Here is an 18,706-nt window from a genome sequence, read left to right as displayed (position 1 = left end):
CAAAACTGCTAAATAGACATACACAGAAAATTTTAGACAAATATAATAAAATAGTTCCAAAAATGGAGTGTTTTTATTAGCCTTAAAAAGAGCCCCTGGGGCACATCCAAGAGTTATCGTGAAATATAGACAAACTAAATTATATAAAAATCAGTTACAACTTTTCAAAAAGTTTTATAAAAATCCAAGGCATCAATTTTTTTTTAATAAGCACAAAAGTGTCAATTTTAACCATTTTAACCCGAAAGGCACCCCCTAGTGAGGCAACCAGAGTTTTCCCCACAAAATCCGTTCTGTTACTTTTTTTACTTATATCATGTTTAGTGTTTGAGCGAAATTTCAAAAAATTCCATGATGTAGTTATTGAGAAAAGTGCGGACAAGTGTGAATTTACAGGTCCACCCCTCCTATTGTCGGAAGACCAAAAACCGATGGGATTTTTCTACATTTGAGAAAAATTTTCAATTTTTACCCAATATCATCTTCTCAGTGTGAAAAAGCCATAGTTTATCTTTTGATCATTTGTAGTTGAATCAAGTAAATAATTACTGGTCATAATTGTTGGTTGAGATTATGAATCAATTTTTAAATATTTGGCAAGATTGCAATTTTTGCACATTAGGATGACAACCAAAGTTGAGAAGTGTAGTAGTGTAGTATCTGTTCTATTATCATCCTCCCAGGCAGACAAAACTATGCAACTGGAGGGAGCATGTTTCATTAGTGAAAGTAATACCATCAGTAATATTGAATATACTTTTATATATTTACAATAATATTGTAATATTTACCTACTTTAAGATGAGTATTCTGCACTCATGGCCATAAAAAAAAAATATGAACCAATTTTGAGAAAATCAGAAGACAAATAGACTGCAACAAAAATATGAGTCCTTCCTGGTTAATAGTGGAAATAAAAAAAAGAAAAAAAAAAAAGAATTAAATAAGAAAAAGAAGAAAAAAGACGTACTTGTGTTTGCCAGGCTTAGCTGCATCTTGGGATAATTTGCAGGTTAAAATTTTACCAAATGCTTCAAAGACACTGAAAGTAAAATTTACAGATTAAACTCTTAATAACTTCAAAAGATTAATATATTTGTGTTTGTTTTCAATATTTTAAAAAATTGAAAGCTAAAACACAAACACTGCTGGCTTATAAATCAAAAATCATCAAGTCAAGAAAAACAAAATCTGTAGAAATGTTTTTACATTTGGTAAAATAAATATTTAAGGGTAACAAAGTTGATGCCATTAAATTCTTATCTTGTTAGATTAATAAAATCAGTTTCAAACATCTTATAGGTTTTCAATAAGAAAAATTGGCAGAATGGATTATTGCTAACGAATCTTTACAGACACACGCACATTGCCTTAGTAAAAAGTAAACAAGTGTTTCAAAGTACTCAATATTTTATTATAATCATTTTTTTTTTTATGGAATCCTTTGAGATGAGGTTTCATAATTTGTGCATTATGAAACCTCATCTCAAAGAATTCCAAAAATAAAAAATAGGTTTCAGTAAGAACCTAACAATAGAAGACCATAAAATTGGATTTATAAGACCATAAAATCCCATCTTGATTGCCCTTCAGAGATCGTGGCACAGTGAATAAGAAGCATAGAGTCTTTTACATTTTAAATTTACAGTTTCAGGGAAGCATTGTGTGAAGATAGCAATTTCAATCCTACCCAAGCAGGTCAGAGAATTAGTTGGCCAAAACCTGGTAAGACAACAACCATAGAAGGCAGTAATTACCGGGAATAAGTTACAAGATTAAGCATTCCTACCCCGTCGTGGTCGATCACCTGAAGAAGGCCAGAGGATAAGGTGCCAAAGCACGCTAAGACAAGTATGAAGATGAGAATAACAGTCCGCAAAAAGATTGCACAATATTTTGTTTTATACAATAGATGGTTGTTTGAAATAAAGTGAGACGGAAACTGCTAAAAGCAGTTTATTTTTTCTTAATGGCTAAATTTTAAACAAATAAGACATTTGTAGTACATTTTCAAAACTATTTGAGCAAGACAAAAAAAAAAGTCTTCGATCATCTGGTTTTATTAGTCACAAAATATTGGACATTTTGGCAGCCTATTTCAAAACATCTCTCTGAAATAATAATTTCAGGTATAGTTTGTTATATAATAAATCTCCGATTAGCTTTTCGCAAGTCTTATGTTGGTGCTCTTTTTCAACTATCAGAAGCTACAATCTTCGTACAATGAGGGATCAAAGCACGCCTATGGTTCAAATGACCAAATTAACAGATTACAAAATCTTAAAACAGAGTAGAGTGCTTATGCTTAATTTTTTTGTAGAAAGATGCCACAGGGAGCAGTCAGAGATTTTGATACTACAGCACTTTCATTTTATTCTCCAAATGGAATAATAGGTCTTCAATTCTGGGAGTGCCATACAGCAACACATTGAATGCAAACATTAAAAAACACCCTCTTGTTTCATCGGAATACTTTCAACTAATTTATAAGTAGTGCCTTCACACACTTGTTGAGCTAATATTGCTTCTGCAGGTTTCTATTATTGAAAACATTAGGTTAGGTTGTAGACTCACCTCTGAATATCCATTTCTGTGAGATCCTGGTGAATGGACGCAATATAAATGCGATTAAAGTTCTTGGCTTCTTGAGCCAGTTGCTCAATGATAGGCTGTGCCTGTGGCATGTTGCTGGGTCGGCCCACCTAAAAAGATTAAAACAATTTTAAATCAATACCTAATGATATACAAATAAGTCTAATTCAACACACTGAAAGCAGAGTAGCAGCAAATTTCTATATGGGTAACACACACAATCAACTGACATTGGGGACTACTATGATAATCATGCCAAATTTGATTTGTTTTAACCTCCAATAACTGGGAGGTAAAAATATTTATGATACGACTGCCAATGCCAAGTTGTCAGCATGTTTGAGGATTTTATTTTGGTCAGTTTTCCAGCCACTAAGTAAAGGGAAGTAACTGATTTTTTCAAGGAGTTAATTCTCTTATGCCGACTCATTCCCCGAGGAATCTATAAAAGCATGTGTGTGGGTTCAGAGAGAGGAATGGGCTGAATGATAAAGAAGAAAAGGATGGGGGGAGAGGACAGGAAAGGGAGAAAAGCTCCAAGCAATACTGGATAGACCTGCTCGTTTACAATAAAGGACATCTTTACATCACCAGATATATGCGATTAATTTTGTAGTCATGTTAAGAAATATTAAACTTTTAGTTTTTTTTTTTTTTTACTTTGTTTATATTTTTGTATTTGTTCATAACATTTACATGGTTTTAAGTTTTTATCAAACGTTTTTTTTTAATATTCTTTCGTTATCATTAATTGATTACTTCTTGAGCTTTACACGATAACACAAAGGCAGAATAAAGCGAGAAGAGGTGAAGGTTTACTTACTTTGATGTTCCGTCCTCCGATCATCACTCCATTCATCTGCTCTAACGCTAACTGAGCAGCTTCGGGAACTTCATACTCAATAAATGCAAAACCTTTATGTTTATTTGTTACAGGGTCCCACGACAGGTTTACGCTCTTGATGGGACCAAATGGCAAAAATGCTTGTTTGATAGTATCCTCTTTAATTTCAAAGTTGATACTGCCAACGTAAATCCTAAATGAAAAGAAAAGGAAATTAAAGCACAATCGAGCAAGTTTGTTTTTAATTTTTATTTATTTTTTTTTTTTTAAAGTGATTAAAAATTAAGGTTTAAACATATCTTAATCCACTTAGTCATTTCCTAACAATTTTTTTAAACAGTTTTTATTAAAACATTTTTAAAGTTTTTATAAAAGAAGAAAAAAAAAACTAATATAAAATTAAGAGATGATAATGAGTTTGTGTGCAAAAAATATAAGACAATAAAAATGGATGAGAACTAATGTGGAGAAAATATGTTTGGATAGCAAAGCTATTGAGGGTGTTTAAAAGAAAACTGTTTTGAAACTGCAGAAGACTAATAGTACTCCAGTTCATTAAAAGACCATCTATTGAGCAGCCAAGCACAATAATATAAATGCTAGATTGACATTAACTCTACAAGTCAGGTTATCAATAATTAATCTGATTCTCTCTAGCAAGGTTTGACAAGTGAGAAGGATACCATCCCCGAGCCAGTCAGTGTCAGTAAGTGTAGCAACCCAACCCAACCATCCCTGGCAGCTGCTACCTGACACATACCAGGAAAACACCTCAACAAAGAGAAAAAAGTTTACCTGCACATAAGAGCTAAAGCCTGTTGTCTCTGAATTGTATTCTGGAAGTTAGCCATTTGCTGTAAAAAAATAAATAAAATAAAAAAATAAAAACTTGTTTCAATCAAAGAGATTAAAAGAATAATAACTTAAAATGTCTACGGAAAAGACAAGTTAGAAAACATTAAAAAATAAAAATAAGGAGGAAGGTTAATTCGTAAAAAATTTTTTTAAATACCACATTTATCCAATTTTATACATACAAAATCCTATCATTTTTGTGACCAAAAAACAATAATATTGTTCATAGTAAATCAGAATTTTTTTTTTGTTTTAGATAGTTTGGTGTGGAATTTATACAACAATCTATCGCTATTGTAATTACTATTTCTGTCATAGTTTGTTTCTATGGCTTTCTTTATATATATCTTTAAACATTTCCTAGTTTGCTGTTAGTTCCAAAGTAGGTTTTTTTTATATATAATAGGGTTGTATGCTTCTAAGTAAGATTGGAATATGATCACTAGAGCTACGACAACAGAATATTCTTATTGTTTTGACTCTTGAGTATATATCCGACACAGTTAATCAACAGAGAACCACATCACTATAAAAGCATAGAAGATATCAATGGATACACACTCGAGAGTCAAAATGATGAAAAGAATATGCTGTTGTCCTAACGTTAATGATCACTACTACAATTGTTATCACATACTCTCCAAAGCATCATTTATGCTTAAATGAATGGCCAGGTGATTTCCGTTAAACAGGCTGATGTGTTTGGGCACCTCTGTAAGGCAAAAGTAAATTATTTTCATTGATAATTTTTCTAAAGTTTAATCTGTTTATATTGTTGCAGTCATGTGTGGGACTTTATATATAAGACTTCATCAGTTTGATAAAATTTAGGGGGGTTTTTTTTTCAATAAAAGCTAAGACCTTTTTCCTACTTCATCTTATACCTTATATGTATCAAAATCACTTTTCTTTCTACATTTAAATTTGATAAATCGAAAGATGAAAGAGCAAAGTTTCCTCCCCATCCGCTTATGTTTCATCATCAATGTGAAATCCAAAATCCTTTTGCACTTTCATGCAAAGTTACAAACTTCTAAACAATCTGTCCTAATGTGAATCTTTCTTTCATTTTTCCATCACACATAAACGTAAGAAGTCAGTTTGCACTGTGTGACCATCAATGAAACATGACATCACTTGAATCAGGGCCACTTCCCAAATAAAGCTGATTTCATTCAAAGAAAATCAAAAATGAGAAATGAATATAATTAATGTGATTAAGTGTTCCATTCATGTTGCCAAAAACTGATTGTGAGAGACGATCATTTATTCATAATTAAAGTCTCAAAAATCAATTCTTTATTTTGTCATCAAAGAATAAATTCTTTCTTTCCATTCCAGTGTAAGGGCAGTCCCATTCTCTTTCAGGGTTTTCCTTCAATCTGTTTTCAGTGTCATCACTTCAGGCATGCTTAACATAATCCAAACTTGGAATAGAAGTTAGTTTTAAAAAGAAAAACTTTGTGAAGTATAATCTATATCTATATAAAATTGAGTTTCTGGTCGCACTTACATTAAGAGCCTACTTTTTCTATTGAAAAAAATTATTAAAAACAAACTTCTGTCATGGATATGCAAATCACTAAATAAATGTTAACTAATTTGCATGTTTTTTGAAAAATGAAATTTAATTATTCATTTTGTTATGTTTTCTTATTGGATGATTGGTTTTGTTTAACTATTACAATCAATTCTATGTATGCCTATTTTCTACATTGTATATAATTGCGTAGCACATGAACACATATATATGTGATTATGTGTGTGTGCACAGAGAAACTCCTTTCTGAAGTTTTGGTCTACAGACTTAAGACTTAATATATAGAGAATTTGGATCTGTGGAACAAATTCAATTTACTTTTTTAGTTGGTAAAAATAGCTAACGGGTCAAAATTTAAAAAAAAAAAAAAAAAAAAAAAAACGTTGACCTTGGCAAAAGTCGATTAAACCTTTTACTTATGTGTATGTGCAAATATATGTAAACAACGTTATTTTTTGCAATTTTGGAGTATGGATTTAGATCATATGGTAATGGATAAGGCTGGAGAAAAAATGTTTTTATTTTGCTTCTAGTTGATGGCACCCAAGTTATTTTTTTTTTTTTTTTTAACTTTTTGAAATCACAGCTACATGTTGCATCTTAGCTACAATAGAGTTGGCTATATGAAATCTGCATAAATTAAAATATATTTAAGCATATTTTATGACAATTCTGGATTACTGAAAATCAGAATTTTTACTACAGATAAATCATTTATCCTCTAACTTTTGAAGGCCATACGGATTTGGTATTTTAGCAAGTATACATACCATTAGAGATGAAACGATTCCAAAATTTTTCCCCGATTACAATATAATTATAGACTCTCTTCCAAATTCCCAATTCCATTCTGGTTCTTTAAAAATTTTTAAATAATTAATTAGATTTTTTTTATACAGTTCTAAATTACTGTAAAACTCCAATGTTTGCATATATTTTTGAAAACATAAATTTACTCTTAATGGGGAAGGAGTATATAACACAAATACATCTTAATATAAAATAAAATACATATATACATTTGAAGCCAAAACAACGCATTATTACAAAATAAACAGACATTTATTTTGTTTGAAATCTATATTGAAATTCATAAATATATTTCGAAGGAAACCTTCATCTTCAGTATGTCTTTCTTTTCTTTTTTCGACATGTTGTTGTTGGAGTAGAGAATCAGAAAGTATAAGTCCGTTTGTTGTTTTTATGGTAGTTTTTTTTTAAATCTCGGAACGGTGCATTTGGTCACGCGGGATTCATGTTAAGATTTTTGTTTCTTAGAAGCGCTGGTTGAGTTTGAATAAAATAAAATTTGTATTATATACGTTTGAAGCCAAAACAACGCATCAGAAGTATAAGTCCGTTTGTTGTTTTTACGGTAGTTTTTTTAAATCTGGGAACGGTGCGTTTGGTTAACATAAATTTCAAACAAAATAAATGTCTGTTTATTTTGTAATAATGCGTTGCTTTGGCTTCAAACGTATATAATACATATTTTATTTTATTTAAACTCAACTTTTTGTTGTTAAAGAAAATAAGGTGTTATTATAGCTACTTTACCAAAAAGAAAAACACGATTTTCCATTTTTAAGTGATTACATGTAAACAACCCGAAAAACTTAGTGGTAAAAAGAAAAAAAATCAGTTCCATATATAAATTTAATGTAAAACAGTCATTTTTTTTCCCCCCCACCAGACAACATTTTAAGGACAAGTAACCAATTTTGTTTCTTTTAAATCTTAACCATATCAATGTTCCTGATCAACCTTTGTGTCATTGTTAAGTCATAAAAGATTCATCTACTTCCTATTACTAATCATAATACCAGGTGGTAATACAAAAAACAAGCTGTGTATGCGTGATCCACCTCTGATGCTGCAGGTGAGATGACGCCACAAAAATTATGAAGAAATGAGGAATATGAGAAGTTTGAAGGGCCAACGTTGCCTCCACATTTTTGCCAAGTTTCAGAAAAATCTAATGGATGGGCGAAAGTTATGAGGTGTCATTTTTTTGCAATTTGTGACCCCTTTTGACCTTCTGGGAATGCCGAATCCCAATAAAAAAATGGACAAACGGTGCAGCTTTACACCTTAAAACATGTATATTTGAATTCAGCACCATGGAAAACCACCATAAAGAAGTTTTTGAGTAATATAAAAAAAGAGCTCCAAAAAGGCATGTTTTTTAGCCCTAAAAGTTCCAGAGAGACGCGAACCAGAATTTTGCCAGGGTCACCCATACTGAATTTATATTAAGGAACAATGGTTTCCACATTCTGGCCAAGTTTCAGGAAAATCTAATGGATGGATTAAATGCTATGGGGCAAAAAGTGCCATTTTGGGGCATTTTTAACCTCTTGAGCCCCTGGGGATGCCGAATCCCAGTAAAAATGGATAACTGTGCAGTTTCAGGCCTTAACACTATATTTTAGTTGACTACCATGAAAAACCATTATATAGTCAGACATATCAAGTTTTTGTATAGAAATATGAAAAAAGAGCCACAAAAAGTCCCCAGGTACGCAAACCAGAATTTTGCCAGGGTCACCTATACTGGATTTATATTAACAACAATGGGCTCCACATTTTGGCCAAGTTTCAGAAAAATCTAATCGATGAATCAAAAGTTATGGGACAAAACATAATTTTTGGCCATTTTGGAGCATTTTTTACCTCCTGGGGATGCAACGGGAATTTTCGCACAAACATTTTTTTTACTGTGCACATCTATTTAATGAAATACAATTTGTGGCAAAATTTCAAGAAAAACTGGACAGTTATCTAGCAATCATCCAGAATAACGGACACACACCACTGAAAACATAGGTCCCTCTCCGATAAATCGGGGGACCAATAAAGCAATTAATTATGATTTTACCGTTCAATTAGCAGTAAAAAAAAATAGTTAACTGCCTTAACAGTTAGTACGTCCAGAAATGGGGAATATTTTAAGTAAAATTTATATCCCCAATAACTAAGTTCTAAAAAAAAAATTGTTTTTTTTAGTGTATTCACACAAAATCACCTAAAAATGTAAAATATCATCTTTTAGGAAGGAGGTTTAGTTTTAAATGTAGATATACATTTTTTTTATTTGACAAACTTCTAAATGTTTTCCCTCAATGTGTTCTATTTGATATTTTGATAAATTCGTTGGAACATTTTCATACATATTTTTAACTGGGGCCAAAGCAGTCATCAGACAACGACAAGCTCTGAATGTCGCCAAAGATATAAGAAGCAACTTGTTCGGCGGTTTAAATCGTTTAGTGTAAAGTGGCTGAGGGGAATCATATAGGCACTTAACAAGTAGATATTAAAATAAATGTGATTAAAGAATAAGCAAGTGAACTTCAAAATATTTACTTTGCTTACCATAGTTCAGCAATAAAAAAGTCATAAATTTGAATTTAGGAATAGGATTCCTGCAGTGTTTGGCTATTATTTTTACATTGTAAACGAATAATCTACTAATAAATAAGTATGTTTATTTAAATTCTTAGTGTCAAAGAAAGTCTTTTTTAAAGAATCGTTTCAGAATCGGAAATTAGCCTCCAATTTTTCTGATTCTACAAAAAGTTTTGATTTTTCCATTATACAGGGTGACCCCCCCCCCCCCCAAAAAAAAACTGGCCCCAACTATAATTAGGCCCTGTTTCTTAGTGTTTTATCCGAATGAAATGAAACTTTGGTCATAACTAGTTTATTATATTCAAAACATCACATCAAAACACAAGAGTCTTTGGCTTTTTTTCCTCCGTTCTACAGCATATGTTCTAGATGGTCTCCATTTAGCTTTTGTTTTTTGTTTGGGGGGAGGGGGGGATCACCCTGTATGTATATAATATATATATATACTAGCAAAATACCAGTCATTGACTAGGTTCAAAAACAGCCTACAGAAAATGGACTCTGATTTACGAAAGTATGATAGGTTATGAAAAGGAAGGGTTGTAAAGAGATAGCTTCAAATTTGGGGGTATCAAAACCAAAGCAAAATATGATGAAAGTAAAAATAAAATAGATAAACCCCATAATTTCTTATACCATATCTGTTCATACTGAAACACTTATCACAGCATTTTCCCTCGACACTAGCGCACAAGTTCATGTATTTGGTGACTTCAATGTCCACCACAGTAACTGGCTTGGATTCTCTAATTACACAGACGCAGCTGGTACCACAGCACATAGCTTCTCTATATCATTCCCTATCACAGACGGTTACGTTTCCAACCCGTTTCCTTGACCAGCAAGAGCAACACGCATCACTTTTAGATCTGTTTCTGACCAGTTCCTGATGACTGTGTTATGAACGCTCACAGCCCACTTGGAAATACTGATCATGTAGTGATAGTTAAAATCACTCTAGAAGTGTAAGCCATGTTTAGTTTCAGAACAGTTTCCGATGGTTCGTTGTTACACACAAGTCCTGAGAGGTGGCTGGTTTGCAGTAGACAGTTCCACAGAGCAAAATATTCTTACCGTGTCGAGACGGAAAAAACATGCAAAATTGCTACAGAAAAGGTTTAATATTTATGGAGCAATTCTGGTTTCTGATTGGTTGGTAGCAGAACTTGAATTAATTCGATTCGTCAGTTCCTAGCAGCATCGTTTATAAACAGAATTGCCCGACTGTGTGGGATCATACCCCATTATACACCCAAAATATTGCAACAATCACCCTAAACTCTAGAGCCAAAATGGAAGAGCCATTGCTCAAAACAACGAGATATTATAAAAAGGCCAACTGGGAAGCCATCAGGGATTTCATTAGAGACGCCCCATGGCGAAATATCTTTTCACTTCCTGCTGAACAGTGCGCAAATGAGACAACTGAATAGTTCAAAACAGCAATTGAAGCACATGTCCCCACGCGGAAATTTTATAGCAATCCCCACTCTCCCCAATGGTTTACTTCCACATGTGCAGCTGCCATCGCGCAAAGGCAGCACACGTACCACAGATTTAATCAACATAAATCCAGTTCAAACAGACAGAAGTATATAGAAGCCAAAAGTAACTGTAAGAAAGAAATAGCGACAGCTAAGAGAGAATTTACTGAAACCACCAAAAAATGCATCGAAGCTCAGAAATTAGGAACCCGTGACTTCTGGAAAATCTACAACAGTGTAGTAAATAATAGGCAATGAACAATTCCCCCACTATCCAACAATCATGAAGTTGTTTGCTCAGCAACTGAGAAGACTAACAAGCTTGCCAGTCGGTTTGCTTTCCTTTTTCCTTTGTGGACAGACGCCACACTTGACGATCTGAAAATCACCCCTTCTCAGGTGCATGCCATTATAAAAAATCTTGACACTGCAAAAGCATGTGAACCTGATCTCATCCTGGCTGTGCTATTAAAAAAGTGCTCAGCCGAAGTAGCTCCAATCCTCTCCAAACTTTACAACAAATGCCTTAATGAATCTTGCTTTCCTGCCTGCTGGAAAACTGCTTCTGTGGTAACAGCTTTCAAGAATTCTGGCGAAAGAACTGACCCAGCAAATTACCACCCCATTAGCCTCCTCCCACTTTTTGCCAAAATATTTGAGTCCATAATTAACAAAGCTCTAGTCCATGACCTTACAGATGCTAAACTTCTTACCGACCAACAATATGGATTTAGGCAAGCCTGTTCCACAGCAGACATTCTAACTAATCTCTGAGCGTATATACCATTCACTTGACAAAGCTGGGGAGGGTAGAGCGGTAGCTCTAGATATATCTAAGGCTTTTGACAGGGTATGGCATGAAGGTCTTCTCAGGAAAATCAGATCATATGGTATCACTGGAAGAATACTTAACATAATTAAATCCTTCTTAGATAAGAGAAAAATCCAGGTTGTCCTCGATGGCCGTACATCAAACCAATATGTTATAAATGCGGGAGTGCCTCAGGGGTCTATCCTTGGCCCTCTATTATTCCCAATATACAGAAATAACCTCCCTGACAAAATTGTCTGTGAGATGGGTATATATGTTGATGACACTACGCTCTATAACAGACACAACAAGAAAACATATCTAAAGAAATGGCAGAAACACTAGAGAATGACCTCCAATCTGTAGTGGAATGGGGACAAAAATGGATGGTCACATTCAATGCTGCCAAGACTAAACTTGTTTCCTTCAATAACTACAAGAAACCTTCTCTACCACCAATAGCAATGGTCAAAGACTCTTTATCTGAAAGCACATCTTTTAAACTCCTCGGCCTAATGTTCACAGGAAACAGGAGTTGGAAAAATTACATTGAGAGCATTGTCAGGACCGCTGCGAAAAAGGTAGGTTCTCTCTTTCGTGCTAGAAAGCTACTAACGTCCGAAAGTATCCTGTACCTCTATAAGGAAGGCCACCATTCACCCATCTATGGAGTATTGTTGTCATATTTGGGTCAGTGCATCTGCTACTAGTCTCACTCCTAGATAAAGTTCAAAAGAGAGTCGCCAACCTAATAGGTCCTGAACTATCATCCAAGCATCAGCCTCTGTCCCGTCAACGCAATGTAGCATCCCTCTGCCTGTTCTACAAGTACTTTAATGGTGTATGTTCCGACTAGCTGCAAGCACTTGCACCCCCTCAAACTCGACAAGCAGTACAAATCCACCCCTTCACACTAGAGATCCCGAGATGTAAGAGAGCCTTCTACTCCAGTAGTTTCTTCCCCAGAACCGCTAGACTGTGGAACTCCCCGCCAGGTTCCTGCTTCCCCAACTGTACTGACATGCAGAAGTTCAAGTGTAACGTGAACCGACATCTTGCTGCCCAACTCCCCACCTAGTACCCCTGTAGCCTGTGTCCCTAATAGTAGCCTCCTACATCAAAGTGGCAATGTGCCTTGTTTGGGGTGAAAATGTAAAAAAAAAAAAAAAAAAAAAAAAAAAAAAAGAAATATTCTGTGGATCTATATTAAAAAACCTTGTTAATCTTTGTGATATATTTCCATTCTATGGAGGTCAGGCGCGAACGAACACTCCATAATTTTATTATACCATATTTCTTCAAACTGAAACATAATTATCAAAGTATACTTACGCAGATAGATATGAAAAGTCTTTATTAAAGTTTGTGCCTATTTCCATTCTTTGGAGGCCAGGCGCGCATGCAGACCTCACAATTTTATTATACCATCCCTTTTTAAGTTAAAACATACTTATCAAAGTATTCTTATGTACATCTATATCAAAAACACTTGTAAACTTTTTTTTTTTTAATTTTTAAATTTTTTATTTCCATACTTTGTGGACCAGGCGCATACACAGACCCCACAATTTTAATGAATCATCATTATGCCAGATCAAACATACCCATTCCTGTGTCTCGATACATCTATCATTATATGTGATCAGTTTTCTATAATAGTCAACCATATAGGAGACTATTCGTGGCCAGACACACACACACAGACGTTCAGCTTTATATTACATATACATTATATATATATATATAATAAAAGGTGAATTACATTATCAAAATTAACATTTAGAAATTTTATTGTGCAAAACCAAGGAATGCAAGATAGAATTATTTCTTTATTCTAGGGAGTTTTCAAATTTTGTTTTTTCTCCAGAGGAAAATAATTAGCAAAAATTATTTTATAGACTTGCTATAATATTGCTGTTTAATGCAAAAATAAAAATAATGTTTGAAAGAAAATAATGTTCAAAAAATGTAAAAAAGATATAGTCACATAATAAAATCCAATCAATGAAGTTTGCTGAAAATTGGTTAAATCTGTAATGCTGATATAAACATATCCATAAACTTGGTGTAAGAACTTTGGTGATCTCATTAAATCAAGTAATTGAATATTTCCATTTGTCCCAACTAGAAACAGGGTCGATTAAAAAACAATGTTGCACAACACATTTAAACTGATTGAACATGTTCTTTAACAAATGTAATACTATATACAGATTCATTTTTTTTTTAGGAAATTATAGAATTTCAAAATTAGAAATAATGGAGTTGGAAAATGAAAATATTGTTTTAGCTCACCTGTTGTTGATGTGCAATCGTTTGTCGTACCAAGACACTCTTGATACTTTGTTCCATGGCATACTTCTTTGCCTTCTGTATGGCTTCCTGCTGAGAGGTGTTTAATTTCGGTAATAAGAATGGCCGCTGGTCCCTCTTGGCACCAGGTCCTTCGACAAGTGGGCCCACCTGCTCAGCCTGGGGAGGCTGGATCTCCTCAGTTACATCTGTCACAGAACCAAAAAGAGGGTCAAATAAAAGAGCTGACAAAGGCGAAAAGAGAGGAGAACAAATATGAAATAAAGAAAAATAGTCAGGAATGAAGAAGGGGGAGGAAGATGGGCAAAGAAAAAGATGGCACAGGGCAAACAAAAAAATGAAATCAAGGTTATTTCATCATCTGAGGCGCAAACATTGCCATTAACACAGGGAAGATGGTTTTCAAGAAAACAGACATTAGCTTTTCAATAATTATATCTGAATAGAGTTTTCTTAAAAAAAAAAAATAAATAAAATATATATATATAATAAACAAATAAAAGATATTTTTCATTCGTTACTATCAGTGTCCTACACTAAAATATAATGATGTGCACCAGTAGAGATTGGCTGTCAGTATTTAAAAAAAAATTTTCATTTTATTTTTTTTTTTTGTTTTTACAATATATTCATGTGAAACAAGGATTACCACATCACAAGCATCGATCGACTGATTGCCTCTCCTGTATGGCCCTAACTTTGGGCACTGTAGTCACACCAATAGCCCCATAAAACAGCTGGCCGTAAGGGTGGCACGAGCAATATTGAACTTCTTACTGATATATAAAAACACAAAAAAAGAGAGAAAAATAGCATTTAAGATCAACATAAAGAGAATAAACGCAGGTTCTTTCTGGACAGCCAAAATATTCAAGTGACAACTGTCAAAAGTGTGGAAACACTTGGACCTAAGTGAAATGGGACGAGAACAAAAACAAAACAAAAAATTTAACTGAAAGGTTTTTTTGTTGTTTATTATAAAGATTTAATTTATAATGTATGCTTGAAAATATCTTCATTTAAAAAAAAAATGTCATATAAACTAACAGCAGCTGAAATCTCTATTGTTACTAAAAACTGGATTATATTTTAGTCTCTAATTTAAAGAGATTAATGCTTTTCTTGAACAATCTTGTATGTATATCACGCACATACGTAGACACATTAGAAAATGTCCACAGGAAAAAGAACTGTACAAGGACCACAGAAATGGTTTAAAGGCTGCTTGAAAGTGCCCCTCAGATAGTTTGGTTTGTTCTCCAACTCGTCGGGAAACCTAGCTCAAAGCAGAGGTTCTTGGTGTACTGCAAGCTATGAAGAGGCCACAAGAGGAAATGTACTATTAGAAAACACAGAGCAGTCAGCATCTCTTCTACAGAATCATCCTACAGGTCCTCTACATGCAGGAAATACTTCAGAGCTCAGATCGAACTGACAAACCATCTCCGAACCAACTGAACAACTACATAATCATGGTTATCTTTATAAGTGATGAACAAACACCATAAAATGTTTATATGTATATAATTATCTATAAAAATATTTTACAAAATATTTAATAGAAAAAAGCTAGCTTGAAGTTATAAAGTTACAGAAAGAGAATCTCTTTGCTATATTTTTCTTCTTATACTCAGTGCTAACTGCCAGAGCATTTTTTAAATTGAAAACATTATCCAGGAATTGCATAAAAATTAGTGAGTGTGGCATCATGGGAAAGTGGTGTCGGATGAAATCTGAAGTATCAAGTATAAATCAACATCTGCATTTTGGATATCGAAAGAACTCATCCCAGCAGCTGCCTTGATATAAATAGTTGGGGGGGGGGGGGGGGGAATTAAGCAACAGCATCAACGCATCTCTTCTTTTAAATAAATAAAATGGATGTCCTCCTATAATCAATGTCACGATGACAGTAACTTGGATCTCTACAGCCAAAGAGAGAAAGAAGGCATTCATATCTATGTGCAACATCTTTTGTATCCCATACCAATTCCTGTACTAATCCAAGATATGTGTTACCAAATTAGAAATACTAAAAGCAAGGAAAGGGGGCTGTTATTGTATACACATTAAAATGGGTTTGGGATTTTTTTTTTAAATTGGGGGGGGGGGGGTCTCAGTTTTTGGAGAAACTTACCAATTACAAATAAGTTAACATAGAAATAAAAATTAAAAATAATTTCCTGACTGCTGAAGTTAGCAAAAATTGTATTTAAAAAGGAACAACTAAAATACTTCTAGCCCTAGCCGGAGGTGGCAGGCGAGATAGTATCAGGAATCAACAAGTAGGAGCTAATGCCACATGAACCAGGATCCATTTCATCCATAAGGGCTGGAGATAGAAATGAGTTAAGGACTAAAACCACAACACATTTGTCCAGGAATTTTTTTTTGTTTCTGTCTCGTTTCTCTTTTGGTCTTGGATAATACAAGGAACCTCTTTTTCAAAATTTAATTTTCTGATAAAAAGGAAAAAAATAAAAACAAAAAAAAAGATTATGATGAATGCAAACTACAAATAGACACTCGATTTCAAAAAGGTAGATTAATATCACATAAAAAATGAGTGGCATCAGACAATTCATTTATAGAGAAATCAACTTCCAACTGAAATGATGAACAAAGTTGAGTGAAGATGTTTTTGTTTTGTTTGTTCTTTTTACTCTAAGCTCACTACTTATTAAGGCCAAAATCCACTCAAGGATGTCACAGCTGTAAAAAGGCCATACTCAAACATGTCACATAAGTTTCAAGAGTTTTCATCAGAGAAAAGGGTTCGATCGTTTAGATATAAGTCATTCTATTAAGTTTTAATTGAAATATCATTTTCATCGCTAAGCATACGGATTGAACTGAAGCATCTAAAAATGTGTCCAAGAACCTTTGTAAGAGGTTCTGAACATTCATTAGTCTGTTATGTTTATGTTTGAAATGAAATAACATTTTTACGAGTGTCCACACATCTTTATGTTCATCACTCTGGATGTAATGTCTGCAAACTAAAACACATGGTTTCAGTCGCAAAGGAAACCAAGACAAAGAATAGGAAATAACTCCAACTCGTTTGTTTTTTGTAGCAACAACATTTCCTCATTGGTACAGCCATGACATCACCCACATGATCTACAACGTGCTCCATGTATCTCATGAGATCCTGAAAGTTATCTTGTTCCATGCTCCACATCTTTCTCTTTTTTTATAGCACCCCCCACCCACCACCGGTAATGTCACTTCGCATCTGCGCAATGTTACATGGCAGTCTGTCATATTTAAGCTTGAAAATGCATTTTTATTGCTAAATGCACAAATTGAATGAACACTTCTAAAGATTACTCATTATTACTTTCATATCAGTTAATTTCATCTGTGAAAATTAAAACTTCACTAAACTTTGACAAAGCATCTAAGTTGAACTCATATTTTAGGGAGGAGAGAGTTTTTGTATGATGCCAAAAAGAATTAGAGTTGTCGTCATGAGGAAAGGATGGTAAAAAAGAAGAGGAAGGGGTAAATTTTCCCAGAAGTGATTACACATCAAATATTAAAAAAAAAAAAAAAAAATTTAATATTAGTCTAAATGAATGAATACAGAAGTCCTTTTTTTTTTCATTTATCACATCTATATTATCACCAAAACATCTTATTTAAATTTTCTGAAAAACTATATATAAAACTATATATAGTAAAGACACAGAGATAATTGTATGCCCAATATACATAACTATTTTTTAAAGAATTTAAAATAAATTAATGTTTTGTAATTTTATTTTCATATATATAATTAAATAAAGTGAAATTTTTTAATATTTTCAGATTACAGATTGTATAATACTGTAAAATTAAAGTCCATATAAATATTAGTATCAGTATTTGGGACTGTCTTATAAATATTGATACTAATTATTATAGGGACTTATATGCAAGAGGTTTGTTGATATTAACAGAAATTAAAATGATTTAATTTAAAAAAAAAAAAAAAAAAAAAAAAAATGATAAATTACCAAATCTTGAAATATTGTTTAATTTTCAAGAGAGGTAGTTTAAATGAAAACTTCGTTTTCAACACTACAAGAGATTTATATTAAGGCTATGTAATGCAAGTCACACGCTTATAAATATTAGCTCGAAAAGCCACCAGATGATTGGTAGTTTCGTGATTGTTTTTAATAGGAATCTGCTAATAATAAAGATTATAAGTTATTAATAATTGTTGATTGTCAAAAGAAATGCGTCAACTTGAAAAAATTAAAATCCCAATCTCAAAACGAGATAATACAGTTTCACAAGAAATTTGCAAGTTTAAACAAAATCTCATTTTTCTTTTCATACAATTTTTAATAATTCTTTGAATTCTTTTTCAATTGCTTTTTTCTTTCAAAATGTTTGAATATTTTTTATTTAACGTTTTAATAAATAAAAGTGAATAACGTAGTTAGTTTTTTTTTTATTGAATTTACTTTCACAAATATTTTTCCTTTTAAAATATGCAAAAACAATTAAGAAAAAATGTTTTATGTATTATTCAAACTATTGTTCTCAATTTGGGTGTTATTCTTATATTTCGGCTGACGTAACCTCCAACCTACCAGTTCATCTTGAGCATAACTCTTATTGTTGAATCGTAGAAAAGATGTTTTTGTTCTCCCCTCTTCCCCAAAAAACTAGTCATTAGAAGTCAAAATGTGTGATGCATTTATGAAAAAGAAAAAGTCACTTCCATTTTTGTATTAATTTAGATCTAGAAATGGAAACAAATAGAAACATCTCAACACGGTTTCATAAACACAGCACACATTTTGAATTCTAATGACTATGATTTGTTGAAAATAACAAAAACACTCTTTCCATCATTCACT

The 18,706-nt window shown here is 32.9% G+C and overlaps 1 protein-coding gene across 3 annotated transcripts in view; it reads right to left on the bottom strand.

Moving 5' to 3' along the window:
- Positions 1 to 18,706, bottom strand: part of LOC145283685 (poly(U)-binding-splicing factor PUF60-like) — a 74,837-nt gene that overhangs the window by 16,501 nt on the left and 39,630 nt on the right. For 2 of the 3 annotated variants that reach the window (XM_080132710.1, XM_080132711.1), the window contains exons 3-7: positions 13,833 to 14,038; positions 4,232 to 4,290; positions 3,416 to 3,629; positions 2,575 to 2,702; positions 971 to 1,042 (exon numbers count right to left, since the gene is read on the bottom strand). In XM_080132710.1, the coding sequence (XP_079988836.1) occupies positions 971 to 1,042; positions 2,575 to 2,702; positions 3,416 to 3,629; positions 4,232 to 4,290; positions 13,833 to 14,038 (679 nt within the window). Of the gene's footprint in view, positions 1 to 970; positions 1,043 to 2,574; positions 2,703 to 3,415; positions 3,630 to 4,231; positions 4,291 to 13,832; positions 14,039 to 14,499; positions 15,089 to 18,706 lie in introns of those variants that run through there. The other variant, XM_080132712.1, reaches the window with a different exon arrangement.

The sequence above is a fragment of the Euprymna scolopes genome, chromosome 8 (genome assembly GCF_053919585.1).
Source record: "Euprymna scolopes isolate OS-2025 chromosome 8, ASM5391958v1, whole genome shotgun sequence".
Classification (NCBI taxonomy): Eukaryota; Metazoa; Mollusca; class Cephalopoda; order Sepiida; family Sepiolidae; genus Euprymna; species Euprymna scolopes.
Note: the sequence above shows the minus strand (reverse complement) of the source record. Positions and strands in the feature narration are given on the sequence as shown.